Here is a 21,130-nt window from a genome sequence, read left to right as displayed (position 1 = left end):
ACCTAAAACCTCGAGGCGAAAAAGCCACGGTACGAGAAACCTTCCAGAGCCGCCGCCATCGCGAAGCCAAGATCTGGGGGACAGGAGTCTCTGTTCCGGCACGTCGCCGGGACGGGGAAGTGCCCCGGAAGGCTCCTCCATCGACACCACCGCCATCTTCATCAACGCTGCTTGTCTCCCATGAGGAGGGAGTAGTTCTCCATCGAGGCTCGGGGCTGTACCGGTAGCTATGTGGTTAATCTCTCTCCTATGTACTTCAATACAATAATCTCATGAGCTGCCTTACATGATTGAGATTCATATGATGATGCTTGTAATCTAGATGTCATTATGCTAGTCAAGTGGGTTTTACTTATGTGATCTCCGGAGACTCCTTGTCCCACGTGTGTAAAGGTGACGAGTGTGTGCACCGTGTGGGTCTCTTAGGCTATATTTCACGAATACTTATTCACCGTTATGAATGGCATAGTGAAGTGCTTATTTATATCTCTTTATGATTGCAATGTGTTTTGTATCACAATTTATCTATGTGCTACTCTAGTGATGTTATTAAAGTAGTTTTATTCCTCCCGCACGGTGTAATGGTGACGAGTGTGTGCATCCGTGTTAGTACTTGGCGTAGGCTATGATTATGATCTCTTGTAGATTATGAAGTTAACTATTGCTATGATGGTATTGATGTGATCTATTCCTCCTACATAGTGTGAAGGTGACGAGTGTGCATGCTATGTTAGTACTTGGTTTAGTTGTGTTGATCTGTCATGCACTCTAAGGTTATTTAAATATGAACATTGAATATTGTGGAGCTTGTTAACTCCGGCATTGAGGGTTCGTGTAATCCAACGCAATGTGTTCATCATCCAACAAGAGAGTGTAGAGTATGCATTTATCTATTTTGTTATGTGATCAATGTTGAGAGTGTCCACTAGTGAAAGTCTAATCCCTAGGCCTTGTTCCTAAATATCGCTATCGCTGCTTGTTTCTTGTTTTACTTGCGTTACTACTCGCTGCGTTACTACTGCTTGTTTACTCGTCCTGGGCGAAGCACTTTTCACAGTGCCGTTGCCACTGCTCATACTTATTTATACCACCTGTATTTCACTATCTCTTCGCCGAACTAGTGCACCTATTAGGTGTGTTGGGGACACAAGAGACTTCTTGCTTTGTGGTTGCAGGGTTGCATGAGAGGGATATCTTTGACCTCTTCCTCCTTGAGTTCGATAAACCTTGGGTGATCCACTTAAGGGAAACTTGCTGCTGTTCTACAAACCTCTGCTCTTGGAGGCCCAACACTGTCTACAAGAATAGAAGCACCCGTAGACATCAAGCATCCCCAAGCTTAGATGCTTGAGTCTTCTTGAAATATGCAGGGATGAACCACGGGGGCATCCCCAAGCTTAGACTTTTCACTCTCCTTGATCATATTATATCATCCTCCTCTCTTGATCCTTGAAAACTTCCTGCACACCAAACTCAAAATAATCTCATTAGAGGGTGAGTGCATAATCAAAAATTCACATGTTCAGAGAGGACACAATCATTCCCAACACTTCTGGACATTACCCAAGGCTACTGAAAGTTAATGGAGCAAGGAAATCCACTCAACACAGTATAAGAGGCAATGTGAAATAAAAGGCAGAATTTGTCAAAACAGAACAGTCCGTAAAGACGAATTTTTTCGAGGCACTTAACATGCTCAGATGAAGAAGCTCAAATTGAATGAAAGTTGCGTACATATCTGAGGATTACTCATGAATTTTCGCAGATTTTTTAGACTCTCCTACAGAGAGATCTACTCAAATTCGTGACAGCTAGAAATCTGTTTCTGCGCAGAAATCCAAATCTAGTATCAACCTTACTATCAAAGACTTTACTTGGCACAACAATGCAATAAAATAAAGATACAAAGGTATTGCTACAGTAGTAACAAGCACCTTGACTCAAATATAAAACAAAAATTGTAGAAATAAAATAATGGGTTGTCTCCCATAACGCTTTTCTTTAACGCCTTTCAGCTAGGCGCAGAAAGTGTAAATCAATTAACATCTAGAGAAGAAGCATCAACATCATAATTTATTTATCTAATAATAGAATCAAAAGGTAACTTCATTCTCTTTCTAGGGAAGTGTTCCATACCTTTCTTAAGAGGGAATTGATATTTAATATTTCCTTCTTTCATATCAATAATAGCACCAACAGTTCGAAAAAGGGTCTTCCCAAAATAATAGGACAAGATGCATTGCATTCAATATCCAAGACAGCAAAATCAACGGGGACAAGGTTATTGTTAACCGTAATGTGAACATTATCAATCCTCCCCAAAGGTTTCTTTATAGAATTATCAAGCAAGATTAACATCCAAATAACAATATTTCAATGGTGGCAAGTCAAGCATATCATAGAGTTTCTTAGGCATAACATAAATACTTGCACCAAGATCACATAAAGCATTACAATCAAAATCATTGACCTTCATTTTAGTGATGGGCTCCCAACCATCTTCTAACTTTCTAGGAATAGAAGCTTCAAGTTTTAATTTCTCTTCTCTAGCTTTAATGAGAGCATTTGTAATATGTTTTGTAAAGGCCAAGGTTATAGCACTAGCATTAGGACTTCTAGGAAGTCTTTGCAAAAACTTAATAACTTCAGAGATATGACAATTATCAAAATCAAAACCATTATGATCTAAGGCAATGGGGTCGTTGTCCCCAATATTCTAAAAAAATTCAGCACTTTTATCACAAACAGTTTCAGCAGTTTCAGGCAATTTTGCATGCTTTGCATTAGAAGTAGAAACATTGCCAACACCAATTATTTTACCATTGATAGTAGAAGGTTTAGCAACATGTGAAGCATCAACATTACTAGTAGTGGTTATAGTCCAAACTTTAGCTACATTATTCTCTTTTGCAAGTTTTTCTTCTCTTTTTCACCTAGCATGCAATTCAGCCATCATTCTAATATTCTCCTTAATTCGAACTTGGATAGCGTTTGCTGTAGCAAATGACTTAATATCTTTAGTTTCATTAGGCATAACTTTCAGTTTTAAAAGATCAACATCAGCAGCAAGACTATCAACTTTAGAAGCAAGAACATCAATTTTACCAAGCTTTTCTTCAACAGATTTGTTAAAAGCAGTTTGTGTACTAATAAATTCTTTAAGCATGACTTCAAGACCAGAGGGTACACTCCTACTATTGTTGTAAGAATTACCATAAGAATTACCATAACCATTACCATTATTAGAAGGATATGGCCTATAGTTGTTACCTAAATTATTCCTATAAGCATAGTTTTTTTTTTTGAAAGAGTCCTATAAGCATAGTTGTTGAAATTACTATTTTTAATGAAGTTCACATCAACATGCTCTTATTGAGCAACCAATGAAGCTAAAGGAACATTATTAGGATCAACATTAGATCTACCATTAACAAGCATAGACATAATAACATCAATCTTATCACTCAAGGAGGAAGTTTCTTCAACAGAATTTACCTTCTTACCTTGAGGAGTCCTTTCAATGTGCCATTCAGAGTAATTGATCATCATATCATCAAGAAGCTTTGTTGCGGCATCCAAAGTGATGGACATAAAAGTACCTCCAGCAGCTTGTGACGGTAAAGCACACGTCCGTTGGGAACCCCAAGAGGAAGGTGTGATGCGTACAACAGCAAGTTTTCCCTCAGTAAAAAACCAAGGTTATCGAACCAGTAGGAGATGAAGGCCACGTGAAGGTTGTTGGTGAAGGAGTGTAGTGCGGTGCAATACCAGGGATTCCAGCGCCAACGTGGAACCTGCACAACACAATCAAAATACTTTGCCCCAACTTAACAGTGAGGTTGTCAATCTCACCGACTTGCTCGTAAACAAATGATTAAACGTATGGTGTGGAGAATGATGTTTGTTTGCAAAGAACAATGAGAGAATAATGATTGCGGTAGGTTGTATTTCAGATGTAAAAGAATTGACCGGGGTCCACGGTTCACTAGTGGTGTCTCTCCGATAAGATAAATAGCATGTTGGGTGAACAAATTACAGTTGGGCAATTGACAAATAGAGAGGGCATAACAATGCACATACATATCATGATGACTACTATGAGATTTACTTAGGGCATTACGACAAAGAACATAGACCGCTATCCATCATGCATCTATGCCTAAAAAGTCCACCTTCGGGTTAGCATCCGCACCCGTTCCAGTATTAAGTTGCAAACAACAAGACAATTGCATTAAATACCGTGCGTAATGTAAACAATACAAATATCCTTAGACAAAGCATTGATGTTTTATCCCTAGTGGCAACAGCACATCCACAACCTTAGGGGTTCTTTGTCACTCCCCCAGATTCAATGGAGACATGAACCCACTATCGAGCATAAATACTCCCTCTTGGAGTTACAAGTATCAACTTAGCCAGAGCCTCTACTAGCAACGGAGAGCTTGCAAGATCATAAACAACACATATATGATAGATCGATAATCAACTTGACATAGTATTTCATATTCATCGGATCCCAACAAACACAACATGTAGCATTACAATTAGATGATCTTGATCATGATAGACAGCTCACAAGATCTAAACATGATAGCACAAGAGGAGAAGACAACCATCTAGCTACTGCTATGGACCCATAGTCCAAGGATGAACCACTCACGCATCAGTCCGGAGGCGGGCATGGTGGTGTAGAGCCCTCCGGTGATGATTCCCCTCTCCGGCAGGGTGCCGGAGGCGATCTTCAGAACCTCCCGAGATGAGGTTGACGGTGGCGGCGTCTCAGTATGTTTTCTCGTATCGTGGCTCTCGGTACTAGGGTTTTCGCGAAGGAGAGATTATATAGGCGAAGGGGCAGAGTCGGGGGACGCTCGAGGGGCCCACCCCATAAGGCGGTGCGGCCAGGGGTGGGGCCGCGCCCCCCTAGGGTGTGGCCGCCTCGTCGCCCCTCTTCGTCTCCTCTTCGGACTTCTGGAAGGCTCCGTGCAAAATAAGACCGTGGGCTTTTGTTTCGTCCAATTCCGAGAATATTTACTGTGTAGGATTTCTGAAACCAAAAACAGCAGAAAACATGAATTGGCGCTTCGGCATCTTGTTAATAGGTTAGTGCCGGAAAATGCATCAAAATGATATAAGGTGTATATAAAACATGTGAGTATTGTCATAAAACTAGCATGGAACATAAGAAAGTATAGATACGTTTGAGACGTATCAGCGTGCACCAGTGCGCCGGTGGTAGCCTTGTTCGGTGTGTTGTAGGTTTTTTCCTAGTAGAGTTAGATGCATCACCAATTCAATAGTTTAGGCTTAATTCCATAGTTCTCCACTGTGACAGTGGGTTGTGCGATAGGTGCACGGAGATAATTATCATTAGGAGTAGCAGACTCCCCAAGATTCTTTGTTCCCATACTACTATTTTTTGGGGTTTTCAAATATAAAAAAACAAGTAAACTAAGAACAAGTGGGAATCAGTCTATAGAGGATATAGAGGAGGCGAAACCGATCTTTATTTTTTCTTCAAACAAAAGCAAACAAAGAAAAATAGTTTAAGCATCGAAGATAAGTAAACCATGCAATGTTAACAATCTCTTGGGGTTGGGGGGAGTATCTATAGAGGCAAGATAACCTGTCAAATACCGGGCGAGATTCTCAAACAAAATTAAATTTTAAACTCGAAAATGTCAAGCATTTTAATATTAATGTTTTGTGGAGGATCTAGCCAAAGTTTCAGGCAAAACTTTCGGGCATTGGGTTATAGCGGAGGGGGAACACACATGGTTTGGGTTGGACATACCAACCAACCCAAATACAAATGAAATTGAGGTGAACTGCGATTTCTTTTGCACAGTAAACTCATTTACCGGAAGGGGCCGGATATTCCGATTACCAGGGGCAACCGTGATATTTTACTTGGTATCCGAATCCCTACCGGTTACCGAAAATACCGATCCAAATACCGTATGAGATTCTTTAAAAGTTCAAAATTTTATCTAGATTTTATCAAAAATCTTTCATTTAATCAAATTACATAAATTTTGATAAATACATGCCGATATTTCTTATACCGATGGGTAGCGAGAAATATCAGCTGAAAAAAGTGTCAACATTGTGTTTTTTGAGGGTGGTTTGGAGTGGGAGGAACAAACGTATCTTCCACACTTGACCTTCCTCGACACCCGGCACGTTCACGAAGATTGTGCAGACGGGCGGTCAGGAAAGTGGGAACAATTCAACTTCTTTTTCCTCGCACAGAAGTGACGGGAGAAAAAAAAAAGAATATTAAAGATGAGCAGCGACCCACGCCCAGAGTTGCATCAAAATCGGAAACACGTTAATCCGGGATAAGATAAGCATCTGCACAGCGGACCGATAAACCTTCTCTTAATCCTAATCCAACCAGAGGAGCTATATATTGGCGGCGCCCCCGTCTCTACTCGCCAAAGCCTCCTCTGCTCCCTGCATTTCCCTCTTTCTTTTCGATCGTAGTTGTGCTCCTGCTTTCTTGTTTGCGCAATGGCGGTTGATCTGACACCGAGGCAGCCGACCAAGGCGTACGGCGGCGAAGGAGGTGCCTACTACGAGTGGAGCCCCGCGGAGCTGCCTATGCTCGGCGTTGCGTCCATTGGCGCCGCCAAGCTCTCTCTCGCTGCCGGTGGGATGTCCCTCCCCAGCTACTCTGACTCCGCCAAGGTCGCCTACGTTCTTCAAGGTACGAACTCGTGATCGCGCATCGGTTAATTGTGGATTATTCCGTTCGGATTGAGATCAGTTCAGCTGTTTAGTTTGGTCAGGTCTGCATCAGATCCTGCTTATCTGAAAGACTGAAACCTTTTTTTTTAAACTTCTTTTCTGAAAGACTGAAACCAATCTTGACAGTAGTTGTAGTTAAATTTCTAATAACTGAATTGTTGTGGCTATTGATTTGATTGAATATATTTGTTTAAGATATCATGGTTGGTCATCTGTTTTATCAAATCAACACACAGTTCTTGTTTCCGAGACTGTCCGCATGTCCCTTCTGTAATGTCACAACTTTGATGCATGTGTGCCCCTCGGATCTAAACACAACACATTGTGATGATGCAACCAATCCTAGAGTCATACTTTCTCTGTTTTTTGATTTCATTCTGTAGATTATTCTACTAAATTCTTGTAAAAAATTTCAGCATGCTTTGCTTGTATTGATCTTTGAACCATAGGAAAGGGAACCTGCGGCATCGTCTTGCCAGAGGCCGCCAAAGAGAAGGTGGTCCCTGTGAAGGAGGGCGACGCTCTGGCGCTCCCCTTCGGCGTGCTTACATGGTGGCACAACACTCCTGAGTCGGCCACGGAGCTCGTCATCCTCTTTCTCGGCGACACCTCCAAGGGCCACAAGACTGGCCAGTTCACCAACTTCCAGCTCACCGGTTCCAGTGGCATCTTCACCGGCTTCTCCACGGAGTTTGTCGGCCGTGCCTGGGACCTCAAGGAGGACGACGCTGCCAAGCTCGTCTCCACCCAGCCGGCTTCCGGCATTGTCAAGCTCACTGCAGGGCAAAAGGTCCCTGAGCCCATCCCCGAGGACCGCAAGGACATGGCATTGAACTGCCTCGAGGCCAAGCTCGACGTGGACATCCCCAACGGTGGCCGCGTAGTGGTTCTCAACACTGCCAACCTGCCGCTGGTGAAGGAGGTCGGGCTAGGTGCCGATCTCGTCAGGATCGACGCCCATTCCATGTGCTCCCCAGGGTTCTCTTGCGACTCGGCGTACCAGGTGACGTACATCGTCCGTGGCAGCGGCCGCGTGCAGGTCGTCGGCCCCGATGGCAAGCGCGTCCTGGAGACCCGCATCGAGGGCGGCAGCCTCTTCATCGTGCCACGCTTCCATGTCGTCTCCAAGATCGCCGACGCATCCGGCATGGAGTGGTTCTCCATCATCACCACCCCCAAGTAAGAAACGCATCTAGTATTTATTTGTTGGCATTCCGTTGTACAATCGGATTCCATGGCGACCGATCACATGATCCTTACGACAATGTGTATGTGTTTGTGCAGCCCGATCTTCAGCCACCTCGCCGGGAAGACCTCGGTGTGGAAGGCGATCTCACCGGAGGTGCTGGAGGCCGCGTTCAACACAACGCCGGAGATGGAAAAGCTGTTCCGCTCCAAGAGGCTCGACTCGGAGATCTTCTTCGCCCCCAACTAGATGAAGCCATTCATTCATCCGCCCAGCCGGCCGGTCGTGTTAGGAAATAAATTTGTTTAGGAGATTGAAGTGTGTCAGTTAAGCTGGTTGTGATTTTGATCGATCACCTTAGGGAATCTGTCTTAGGTTTTTGAAGTGTGTAACCCTCCGAGCTGGTTTTAGAACTGAATGATGCAATCTACTCTATATGCCGTTTGATGATGTCCCATCTTTTTGTTTGACTTTTTTTATTTCATTGTTATATGTTATATTTGTTTGCTCATCTTCGTTTGATTGATGTAACTATCCTAATGTTTAGGGTCTTAAATCTGCATTATATTAGTATAGAATCTATGAGGCGGAAAACCAAATCCTGAAAAATACAAGGATCACTATTTTTGTGAAGGCACTATATAAAAAGTGAAGATCAGTACTTTGCTACGTGGTACACTTTTATGAAAATGAGTAGAGAGAAGATACACAAAACAGATACCATGAAACAGAGACCCTGCCTTAGTTGTTTCATTTCATGATTTTCCTCCTCCGCAGGCGGCCACGCAGCAGTCGGCCACGCACTGCTTGCCGGTCTGCCTCGTGCAGTCGGAGCATGTACTGCCGTAGCAAACGCCGGAGCACGCCATGTTGGCGTCGTTCTCGCAGGCGTCGCAGGGGCTGCCTTTGCAGGTCTCCCTGCACCTCTTGATCTCGTCGGACTTGCAGTCGGCGCAGCTGGAAGGGCCGCAGACCGGGCTGCATTCCTGGGCAACGGAGGCGTCGCACTTCGGGCTGCAGTAGCTGCAGTTGCATTCCACCGCCGGCGCCGGCGTTGCCGCTGGTACTAGTTCTTGGCCCTGCGACGGACACCGCGCTGAGGAAGGCAGCACCAGCACGGCGAGGACGGCAGCGACGGCGGCCGCCTTGATTGCGAGGGTGGCTGAACCTGAAGGCATATTGGAGAGGAATGAGAAGATTGACTGAGTGGTGTGTGCATACGAAGGAGCATAGCGACGCCATTTATAGGCGCCAAGGTCCCAAGGAATGGAGCAACCTGGTAGCTCCTACTCCTGGAGTATGGCTAATCTACACATAATGCAATATACTTATTGAAGTGCACATGGTTACAAGTTGAGATCTGCGCCATCCACGTTACTTCACAATTACTCATCTTGACCGTGCACGATTCCTCGTGTAGAACACGGAGTAGTAGTTCACTGTTTCATTCGGTAGCCAGGCATAAAATCTTATCAACAAGATACTCAGTGCGTACGTCTTTAGTAGGTTGGGCCGAATTTTATATATAATTAGGAGCCTCTGCTTCAAATGTTCCGTTGACCAAAGCAAAGGTGGAAGGCGACATCTGCCCTTCAAAAAATTCTATCCAGATGGACAGTGCTACCTAGCGGCGCCGCACATTTGTGATTTCGTGCGGCGGCTCCACTGTATGGTTGCAGCATGCAAAAAAGCCACGAAGCGCGCTGCCTCCTCCCTAATCACGCGCGGCTGGTAACAACCATTCAATGCTCCAAAGTCAACCAACTTTTCTCTCCTAGTACATGCAGCCACGCAAGGCGAGACATTGTTGTAGCATGCAGCCATGCACTGCTCAAACTAATTAGGCATATCCAAAGATTACTCCTGTAACAGACATTACCAATACAGATTATTAGTCTTGGTTGCCAATTTAAAAATTGAAATAATCGTTTCTAATTCCATTAAACGTTACTAATTGCCTTGTTTTTTGCGGGTTACTAGTTGCCAGGTTAACTATTCTTAACTGCCATATTAATTAGGTTACTCCTAATTTCCAGGTTAATTACTTTCTAATTGCCCGGTTAATTGTTCTTAATTGCCATAATAACTAGTATAAATACTTCCCCGATTAGTAACTTCCAGATTACTTAAATCCTAATTGCCAGGCTCAAACCACCTAATTGCCAGATTAATTGAGTCTAAGGTTCAAAACATCTGGATTGAGAAGGTCGCGTACGTCCTTGCGCTGCCCCTGTAGTTCCTCCATGGCGGCCTCCACCGGAGTGCCGTGGTCGGCGGCAGCGACCTCCGCCGCGGCTCCGTGGCCGGCCAGCGCAGCTCTGTACTCGGCGGCGAGAACTAACTCCCCGCATGCTCCATTCTCGGCGGCGGCCTCCAGTGCAGCTCTGCGGTCGGCCGCGGCAGCCTCCACCGCAGCTCCGTGCTCGGCGGAACCGACTAACTCCACCGCTCCTCCCTGCTCAGCGGCGGCCTCCCCCACTGCTCCCTGCTCGGCGGCGACCTCCCCCGCTGCTCCCTGCTCGGCGGCGAAGTCTACCTGCCCCGCTGCATCGTGCGGCGACCTCCCCTGCCGCGTCTTGCTGCGACGGCGGCCTCCCCCGCATGGCCCCGAACTCGCAGCGACGGCGTCCTTCTAGTCTCTTGGCTCTCGCGTTGTGTGGTCGAGAGCACTCGGGATAAGGTGCGTGTGGGACTGGGGTCAGGATAAGATGTAACTGGTCATTAGGGGAGCGATGCAGTTTTTTTTCCAATATGATCCGCCGCACGGACGTGGAAGTTATGCGGCGCTTTTCCGTAGATTTTCCCTTCTTTAATCTATTTGAATTGGGTGTCACTATTTTTCAGTCAACTGAGAACTAAATTTTTTAGTTCTCAGTTAGATGATGTCATCAATTCTCAGTTGCAACTCATAATTAGCACGAATCACGAAGCAAATCAAATGGCGTAGGCATTGACTGATCACGAAGTTAGTTCTCAACTACTCCCTCCGTGCAGAAATGTAAGACGTTGGGGGAAATTTCCGACAAGGTGAAAAACTGGTAAAATGACAGCCCTACCCCTCCGAAATTAGGATCAGATCACGATCCGTCCTCGCGCATCCTCCTCCTCCACTCGCATCTCGACCAGGACCACGATCCCTCGCCCTGCTTGTACTCCGGCCAACGACCATCAGGTGCTCACCTCCGGCAAGCGACTGCATCTCCGGCCTCCGTTGCTTCTCCTCCACCCAGCGACTCCGCCTCTGGCCTCCAGTTTCTCCTCCGCCCACGAGTCCCAGGTCCAATCGATCCCGGAAGCTGGCTGCCGTCCCCTTAGCCAGAAGCTCATCGCCCCTCGTCCAGAGCTTCGCCACGAGGCGCCAGGGCCATGAGGTCACCAGAGATCAGAGGGCGCACTGCCTCCTCATGAACCTCCTCCTCCACCGATGATCTGATTGCGTCGCCCGGCATGCCGGCAGCTCCAGATCGTCCAGCTGCACTTCCCGGAAACCGGACGCACCTCCAGGTCCACAGGCGCCCAGCACCCACCCAACAGAGCACACCTCCAGGTCCATCGCTCCGAGCACATCACCTTCTTCCTCGCTCGGCAGCACAGCAGATCACCATGGTTCTTCCACACTTCGACTTATATCCACCTGAAGAGGAAGGAACCATCCCTGAAGAGGAAGGCAACATATCAGATCAAAATCACATTACTGTCAACTCCGGTATCTAGTTCTCCACTGTATTTGCAATTTTCCTACTGTATTTACTCCACATATCATGCATGTTTTGCTACAGCAATACTCCTTCTAAACACTACTGATATACTGAAACTGTTTTTAAACACTACTTATATACTGAAACTGTTTTAGATCAGGAAAATGATTTCCCTTCCAAATATGGGCACAATTGATCTAACATCTCATGCTTTTCCAATATTTATTGTTAGCTATCGATTAAACCAGACTGTGAATACATGTGGAATATGAACCTTTCTGTTTTCGTCTTTCCTGAAACTCAAAACTAACTCAAAGATTATCGTTCTGTTAGATGTAAAAGCTACATGAACTTTGGCATTCGCAGGAAGAGCATGTTACTTGATCAAGACAGGAAATGACAAGTTGTATACTCTAGGAGAACTTTCAAGTGTAACATGATCCAAATGTCAGCAACATTAGAACTATTTTTAATATCAGAAGAAAAATACATGTAACATGATTCTATGCAGTAATTCATGATGAAGAAGAAGAAGAAGGCCATACCAAAGTTGCTGTGATGAATCTACTGCATCTGCATCTGAAACCACACAGTTGGTATGATGAATCTACTGCAGTTTTGTTGGTTTATTGGTCACTATGGAGATGTGTTCGACATGAATCTAAAGAATTCTGGGCGTACCAGGAATCTGATCTTCTTCCTGCAGAAGTAGAGCGCGATGGCTTAGTGCATTATAATTATTAGACCATGGAACAAACTACTACTACTGTATTGTTGTTGTTGTTATAATGAAATATTGTTGTGTTGTTAACTGTAAGATTAACTGTAAGATTATATGCTGTATTGCAGTTTTGTTGGTTTATTGGTCACTATGGAGATGTGTTCGACATGAATCAAAACCCTCTTTAACCTGAAACAGGATAAACATTTTCATTAGTTACGGTTACAACCTGCCTAAACGCTAATTCGAAGTGCAACAACAAACATTGCAGAATCCATCATTACAAATTCAGTCAGACATTTATAAAACTAATGTATATCAGATGAAGAGGAGAACACAGAAAACAAAAGTTTCATCACAATTATTTTGCAGTACATAACAAGAAAAGTTTCATAGGAAAACATATATAGCTGTTTTAACAAGCCTAACTTCATAAGTTACGGACAAACTTTAGGCTACAAATATATTCCCAATACAGTGCATTATCCAGGCATCAACAATGCCTACCAAATAATCAACACATAGTAGTAGCCAAGAAAAGTTCAGTTCAAGTTAAGTGGCCTAATCAGAGAATGTTGTGCCTACCAACTATCGTGCAAATGATTGTTTACCCCAATCTATGTAGACACTCCTGGTTCTTACAATAATTCTAATTGTGTGTGTCATATCTACTGTAAATTCTAAACTATCATGAGAAACTGAGTAGTGCAATTATAGTAGTAGTAAGAGTTTCAGTGATCATTCAAATGCATACCTGAGGCAATGAATGCTTCAGGTACAAGCATCATCATTAGAAGATTTGCATAAGCATAAGCAGATAACAACTACTGTACCTTTATTTGTCACTGCAACGGTGTGGTATAGTCCAGTGCTTATTTGAGAGACACATTGACCATGCAGGAAGTCAAGAACACAAGGTTGCATCACTTTCTCTTTTTTCCGCAGACCTGCCCAAATTTTTACTCTTAGGATTGGAGCACGGAGACACTAGTTAACCCGCTGCAATGCATAGTGAAACACTTGGTTGTCAGTCACTCAACCAAAACAAATTACGGAAAAGAATTGAGGTAAGGAAATTACCGGTGGAGCAGCCTCTCCGTGGAACAGCATTTGGGATGCTGACCAACAAGGGGCGTCCTCCAGGGTGATCATCCCACACGCCGAGGAACACCAGGCTGCCGCAAGAACAGACGCGGATGCGTTGGAGGCCGTGGACGTACTTGAGAATGAGGGTACGGATCGCGGGGCAGCTGGAGAGCGCGCTCTGAAGGGCGGCCTCGGAAAGACTTGTTTCTGACAGGGTGAGCTCCGTGAGGCGGGCGGCTGCGGCGGAGATCCTGGCGTTGGTGAGGCGGCACTTGCTGAGGGAGAGTACCTCGAGGGTGGGGGGAGCCGATGACCGGGTCGGTGGCAGCGATACGGCGGCGCTCCGGAGACGGCGGCCTCGACGGCCACCTGTGCTGCTGCATCTGCTCCTGGGCGTCACCCTCCTCGTCTTGTTCCTCACCGTGCTTTTCGCGTTCACGACCCCAGCCAAATCGTCGCCGTCGCCGGCGCACGCGACTCCAAACTCTGCAGTACATCACCGGCGCACTGAGATCCAGGAACTCCCACCCAGTAGTACGTCGCCGGCGCACGCAGGTCTAGCTCTTCTTCGCCCAGCATCACGTCGCAGGTGCATAAAAATGCGACCTTTGACCTCCGACCATCTGCTCGTCGCTGGCGGGGATGCGACATCAATCAGGGTGGTGGGGAGCAAGGCGACGGTGGGAAGATGCCGGCGATAGTGGGGCACGACATGGAGGTGGCCGCGGAGATCTGGAGGAGTGAGGAGAGGCGACCGGGAGCGAGGAGGATGGGGACCAGAAGCGTGCTCGACGGGATTAGGGGCAAAACGGGAAACTGATATTATTTCGTAACGTAAAAAATGGTGAACGTGGAATTCCGGACGTCTTACATTTCTGCACGGATGGAGTAGCTGAGAACTAGCAAATCCCATTTGAATTAGATCGCCGACACGAAAATAACCATCCATCAACCTTTATTCGAGTGGGTTTGGGGATAGCTCCATCGATCCAAGGACCCAACGCATTTGTAAAATTACACACAAACTTCTTATTTTCTTGTTCTTTCGAGTTCTTTCGACCGCTCGTAATTAAAACAATTCTTCGGCCCTTCTATGGAACCCGAGCTCCACGAAACCAATTTTTTTCAATATTTACAGTTTTAAGAAAATCTTTAAAAGCATCCTAGATATAGACAATGTTCTACTTTACAAGCTTTTGAGAGGTTTAAAATTTTGTACTTTTCATGATTTTAGATGTCAGAGTTTGTCATTTTTAGGTTGTAAATATAAGGTATTTTGAGTTAACATATTACACGTTGCTAAAGTACAACATAGTCGACATTTATATTTTTATTGTATTTTTCGAATATTCAAAAAATCAGTATTATTCCAAAAAAAAATCCGTGGAGCCCAAGCTCCATTTGTCGACACGCTAGTGACATATTTAAGCACACGCATGATCCGCGCACAAAATATTGTGCGTGACTTGGGTAAAACGCACCCATCAGCCCGAGTGGCCGAGCCACCAGTTCACCACTCAACCAAGCGCGTACACCACCATCCGGATGTCCACTCTGCATAGCACTTCGTCCTTCAATCTTGCTACCAGTCTAGCAGACCATGGCGACCAACGCGACCAGTGTTCCAGCACCGGCAGGCCCCGTCCCGTTCAAGGACGTCGAGAACAACGTTGACCTACAGGCCACGAGCGTGCCGGCGGAGAGATTTCCAGAAGAGCACGATGATGCCATGCTGCTGTTATCTGCGCTGCCGATCAAGCTCGCAGCCGGCACCAAGCTCAAGCTCCGCTGCTACCAGGGCTTCTGGCTGCCGGAGCGCTTCGTCCCGGCGGCGGTCGCCATGCAGCGCCGCCTCGTCCCCCGCCCGGACGACGTCGTCATCGCCAGCCTGCCCAAGTGCGGCACCACGTGGCTGAACGCCCTCGCGTTCGCCACGATGGCGCGCCGCTCCTACCCGCCCGCCGGCGCCGACCACCCGCTCCTCCGCCTCAACCCGCACGAGTGCGTCCCTTTCCTGGACGCACTCCTCGCCGAAGCCGGCGGTGAGGCCCGCCTCGCCGCGCTCCCGTCCCCGCGCCTCATGTACACGCACATGCCGCACGTCATGCTGCCGCGCGGTTCCAAGAAGGTCGTGTACATCTGCAGGGAGCCCAAGGACACGGCGGTCTCGCTGTGGCAGTTTCGCCGGAGTGCGCACCCGGAGCTCCCGTTCGGCGACACCTTCGACTCCGTCTGCGACGGCGGCAGCACGTACGGCCCGTTCTGGGACCACGTCCTGGGCTACTGGCGCGCGAGCTTGGAGTGTCCGGGGCAGGTGCTGTTCCTGAGGTACGAGGAGCTGCTGCGCGACCCCGCGGAGAACGTGAGGAGGCTGGCGCGGTTCGTGGGCGCGCCGTTCTCCGACGCGGAGGAGGAGGCCGGCTTCGTCCGCGGCATCGTCGAGCTCTGCAGCCTCGGGAGCCTGAGGAACGTGGAGGCGAACAGGACGGGGCTCATGGACGGCCTCGGGTTCCCGCGCAAGGCGCTGTTCAGGAAGGGGGTTGCTGGCGACTGGGCGAACCACATGACGCCGGAGATGGCCCGCCGCATGGACGAGGTCGTCGCCGACAAGTTCCGCGGCACGGCGATGGACCTGGACCTGGGCCGAGCGGGCGCGGGCTCCTTGGGCACGACGATGGTGAGCACGCCGTTCTCCACGCCGGCCCTGATCTGCTCCACCTTCACGTGCTCCGGCAGCGCCACCTCCCGCGCGAACTCCGGCTTCCCGCGCTCCGCCACGTGCCACACGGTCTCCTCCTTCTCCTCCTCCGATTTCTCCTTCGCCGCTGCCCTGACGGTCAGCACGTTGCCGTCCTCCACCTGCACCTTGACGTCGTCCTTGCCCAGCCCCGGGACGTTGATCCTGATGACATGGGAGGTCGGGGTCTCCACCCAGTCCATGGCGGCCGTGGACGAGGCATACGGGTGGGCGTAGAGGAGCCGCCGGAAGGGGCTACCGAGGAAGAGGTCCGCCATTTCTTGGATTCGGAGACCTCGGATGGGATCAGCCGTTCGGATTTCTTCGTCGTCGATTGCGCAGTTGGAAATAGGAATTGGAGTGTCGATCGCCGTTGGCGAGCTGGGCAAGACGTACGAAGGAAATGGAAGAATGGGGCAAATAAATTGGCAAGTGTTTGCGCCGGTCGACGTCGGGAGATAGTTCGAGAAACACACAGAGACTGACCGGAGAATGGTGATGAGGGGAGAAGGTTCTGGAGTTGTGATCTTGTTAACGTCTGCACTATTCTGGATCATTTTTTCAGTTGGCTGCTTCCAGTGTCTGGACTGTGTCCTTTTCCATCCAACTGACCTGATGCGAGTTCGTTCTAGAATTGTAGTTTTTTTTTTTTTTTTTTTTTTTTGCTACGAACCTCTACACAGGTATCACACGCATGATTAAGCACAGGTGGTATTTTATTGCAAACGGATGTGTGGTAGTGAATTGTATGTGTATAGTATATTTTTAAAAATAATTTTATACTCTAGCTATCTTTCGTTATATTACTTCTAGCAAATAAATCTGAAAGTGCTGAAGGAAGTGATGCGTATCAACCAAGGTTTTGCAATGAATAACTGTGTGCTTACCTTTTGCTAGACACATTGCAGGGTTGTGTTCCGGCACAACCAAATGCCATATAGCTTCTTCTGGCAGGACGTCATCCCAAACGTTTTAACTTCGAGAAAGCCGTATGTAAAATTTCCTCTCACATGTTTTTTACGTATAAATTGTGTGTGACACATATTGTTACATATGCTTGTACGAGTAAAATCCTTTGCTAGTTTAATTCAAACAAGCACATAATTAACAAAAAGTTGGAGTTGCGCTTTCTCAACAATTATACATTAATAATCTAATTTCTTAGGCACATATGACACATAAAATTACTACGTACCCGTATTACATAGAGAATTTCTAATTCTAGTATCTAAATAAATTAAGAGACGTTCTCGTCAGCAGGGCCTTTGCTGGAGCGATTTGCCTTAGCACCGCTAACGAAACTGATCTTCTCCCTGCCCCTCTTTTTGTCACCTTTTTTTTTCGAGCCAGGCCTTCTTGAGCTCGAAAGTCACTCGGCTAAGCATGAATTTCTGCCAGGTGGCATGGCATAGTAAGATGAAGCCCTCATTGTCTCTGTTAGGGCAATATGCTTGTTGTATTATCAAGGGGCCAAAGGCCACAATATATAGTACATGTACAGGTGCACATATGCAGAAAGCCCTCTAACATATGGGGAAACTACAATATACAGAGATATACATCTAACACCCCCCTCAAACTCATGGTGGATCCACAACACTGAGTTTGGAGAGTAAGAAATCATGCTGCGCTCGAGTCTGGGCCTTCGTAAAGAAATCCGCCAACCGCAAATCCGAAGGCACATAATGAACCGCAACAACATCATCCTGTACCTGTGCACGCGTGTAAAAAGCATCAACACCGATATGCTTGGTCAGCTCATGCTTGACCGGATCATGTGCAATACTGATAGCACCTGTACTGTCAGACAAAAGTGGAGTGGGTGTCGTAACAGAGACCCCAAAATCTGCAAGCAACCACCGTAACCAAGTCACCTCGGCAATCAACAAAGCCATAGCCCGCAACTCAGCCTCAACACTCGAACGGGAAAGCTGCGACCTGTTTCTTCGTCTTCCAAGCAACAAGCGAACCACCAAGAAACACACGGTAAGCGAGAAGCGAACGACGATCCGTAGGATCACTCGCCCACGTAGCATCCGAATAGCACTGGAGCTGGAGAGAGCTAGAACGGGGAAAGAAAAGGCGACGAGTGATCGTGCCACGAAGATAACGAAGAACACGGAGGAGATGACTATAGTGAACAGTGGTAGGAGATGAGACAAACTGGCTTAGAATATGAACAGGATAAGAAATATCAGGACGAGTGACAGCAAGATAAACAAGACTCCCAACTAGATGACGATAACGAGTGGGATCAGGAAGAGGATCACCATCAGTAGGACGAAGCTTAACATTAAGCTCCATAGGAGTATCAACCGTGCGCTCATCCCCAAGAGCAGCACGAGCAAGAAGATCCTGAATGTACTTTTCCCGAGAGATAGAAAAGCCATCAGAAGTGGAGGAAACCTCAATGCCAAGAAAATAGCGAAGAGGACCAAGATCAGTCATAAGAAACTGATCGCGAAGACGAGCCTTGACAAAGGCAATATACTCAGGATCATCACCAGTAATGATCATATCATCAACATAGAGAAGAAGAAGAGTACGTCCACGAGGAGAAGTGTGAACAAAAAGTGCTGGATCATGAAGACTAGGAGAGAAACCAGCAGCTTTCACCACAGAGGCGAAGCGCTCAAACCAGGCACGAGGGGCCTGTTTGAGACCATAGAGAGAACGTCGAAGACGACAAACCATCCCATCGGGAACAGAATACCCAGGAGGAGGCTGCATGTAAACCTCCTCACTCAACTCGCCATTAAGAAAAGCATTCTTAACATCAAGCTGGGAGACAGACCAGCGGCGAACGGAAGCAACGAGCAAGAAGGGTACGCACGGTAGTCATATGAGCCACGGGGGCAAAAGTCTCATCATAGTCACGGCCGTGCTCCTGCTGAAATCCACGAGCCACAAGACGCGCTTTATAGCGCTCAAGAGATCCATCGAAGCGAGTCTTAATTTTATAGACCCGAGTTACACGTGATAGGACGAACACCGGAAGGTGGAGAAACAAGATCCCAAGTGCCGGTGCGCTCAAGCGCAGCGATCTCCTCAGCCATGGCAAGCTGCCATTCAGGATGACGCTCGGCATCCCGATAAGAAGTCGGCTCGGAAACGACAGAGAGACCATACTGACTAGGAGAGTAACGAGTTGGAGCACGACGCTGACGGACAGGCCGTGAAGGGGGAAGGTCATCAGCAGAGGACAACTCATCAGAAGAAGCGGAAGAAGGGACAGTATTAGAAGGATCCGAAGCCGGAGAACGAGGAGTACTAGGTGGACTGGACAGAGGAGAGGATGGCGCCGAAGGGGGCGCATCAGGACTAGGAGTGGGAGGATATGGGATAGCAGGGGTTGCATCCGGAAAAAGAAGAAAAGAGATATCATCCACCGGGTAAGTACCCGAGGTGGGACGAGGATAGAAGGGACGCGTCTCATCAAACGTGACATCACGAGAGATGCGCATCCGACGACCAACGGGGTCCCAACAGCGATAGCCCTTATGCTCATCACTGTATCCGAGAAAAACACACTCAACAGACTGAGCGGTCAGCTTGGTGCGATCGCGAGAAGGGAGAAGAACGTAGCAAACACAACCAAATAAACGAAGTGTCGAGTAATCTGGAGAGCAACCAGAAAGACGCTCGAGAGGAATGCCACCTTGAAGGGCAGCAGAAGGCTGAATGTTAATGAGGTAAGTCGACGTAGCGACGGCCTCGGCCCGAAATGCGGCGGAAGAGAGGAAGCAATCATCATAGCACGGGTAGTCTCAAGAATATGACGATGCTTACGCTCGGCGACACCATTTTGAGCATGGGCGCCGAGGACACGAGAACTGGGCAAGGGTGCCCTGCTCGGCAAGAACACCACGCAGGTCGCTGGGAGATATACTCGCCCGCGAGTCAGCACGAAACACACGAATAGGCGTGGAATACTGAGTACGAACCATGGCTGCAAAACGCTGATAAATAGAAAGCACCTCACTGCGAGAGTGCATAAGAAACAACCAGGTGTATCGCGAAAAATCATCAATAAAAAAAATATAGTATCGATGACCCCCTTTCGAAGGAAAGGGAGCCGGACCCCAAACATCCGAATGAACTAAATCAAAAGGTCGCTGAGATACAGACGCACTAGTAGGATAGGGAAGCTGAATCTGTTTGCCTAGCCTACAACCCCGACACGAATGCAAAGACACATCTCCCGAGACGGACCCCGGAAGACCACGACGAACTAATGACGATAAACGGGAGCCACGAGAGGTGACCCGGCCGATGATGCCACTGCTGAAAAGATCCGGTGACGAAGCGGCAACCGCGGGAGAGCTGCGAGATGAAGTGGCGGTAGAAGGAACGCGAAGCCGGTCTAACTCCCGAGCCCCGGGGACTCACGGCTGCGAGGGCCGGCTCCAACCGGGGCTCGTGTGCGGCGGTCCTGAACAGCACAAGAATCAGCGTCAAGAATGACGCGACAACCAGAATCGATAGGCGACTAGCGGAAAACGGGTTCATCTTAAGACTAGGAACATGAGAAACATCGGGAACGAGAGAAAGAGGTAGTAGAAAGGGTGCCTCGGCTGGAAACGGGGAGAGAGGTACCATCAGCCGTGATAACACGAACAGGCGAAACAAGAGAGCGAAGAGCAGAAAGAATAGAAGACGCAGCGGTCATATGAAAAGAAGCTCCAGAATCCAGATACCACGGGGATGACGTACCTGACTGTGTGGAAGGTGGTGGTCGCGCGGTGCCAGAAGAGCCAGGCACAGAACCAGTAGTACCCGTCGAGGAAGAGCTCGTACCGGCGAGCGGACCACGAAGACCACGGATAATGTCCCGATCGGATAGCGCAACAGCGAGAAGATCCGAAGAACTAGCCGACGACGAGTAAGATGCGGCGGGCGTAAGCTGGGATCCCTGCGCCGGCAAGTAGAGATAGTGTGGCCGGGCCTGCCACGGT

The 21,130-nt window shown here is 47.7% G+C and overlaps 2 protein-coding genes and 1 long non-coding RNA gene across 3 annotated transcripts; 2 read left to right on the top strand and 1 right to left on the bottom strand.

Moving 5' to 3' along the window:
* The first annotated feature begins 6,510 nt into the window (after positions 1 to 6,510).
* Positions 6,511 to 8,329, top strand: LOC124673332 (glutelin type-D 1-like). The gene is made up of 3 exons (XM_047209433.1): positions 6,511 to 6,706; positions 7,197 to 7,926; positions 8,032 to 8,329. Exons 1-3 carry the CDS (start codon positions 6,511 to 6,513, stop codon positions 8,180 to 8,182), a joined length of 1,077 nt encoding a protein of 358 aa, XP_047065389.1. The 3' UTR covers positions 8,183 to 8,329.
* A 2,535-nt stretch (positions 8,330 to 10,864) lies between these two features.
* LOC124685376 lies at positions 10,865 to 13,705 on the bottom strand. Its single transcript, XR_006997420.1, has 4 exons — positions 13,433 to 13,705; positions 13,186 to 13,351; positions 12,177 to 12,331; positions 10,865 to 11,588 (listed from the first exon to the last, which is right to left on the bottom strand). It is a non-coding gene; the product is annotated as an uncharacterized LOC124685376 (long non-coding RNA).
* Positions 13,706 to 14,960: 1,255 nt separating this feature from the next.
* On the top strand, positions 14,961 to 16,412 carry LOC124708116 (cytosolic sulfotransferase 5-like). Its single transcript, XM_047239808.1, has one exon. It carries the CDS (start codon positions 15,039 to 15,041, stop codon positions 16,410 to 16,412), a length of 1,374 nt encoding a protein of 457 aa, XP_047095764.1. The 5' UTR covers positions 14,961 to 15,038.
* The last annotated feature ends 4,718 nt before the right edge of the window (positions 16,413 to 21,130 follow it).

Source organism: Lolium rigidum, chromosome 1, assembly GCF_022539505.1.
Source record: "Lolium rigidum isolate FL_2022 chromosome 1, APGP_CSIRO_Lrig_0.1, whole genome shotgun sequence".
Classification (NCBI taxonomy): Eukaryota; Viridiplantae; Streptophyta; class Magnoliopsida; order Poales; family Poaceae; genus Lolium; species Lolium rigidum.
The sequence above is the reverse complement of the archived record's forward strand: the minus strand, read 5'-3'. Positions and strand labels throughout refer to the sequence as shown.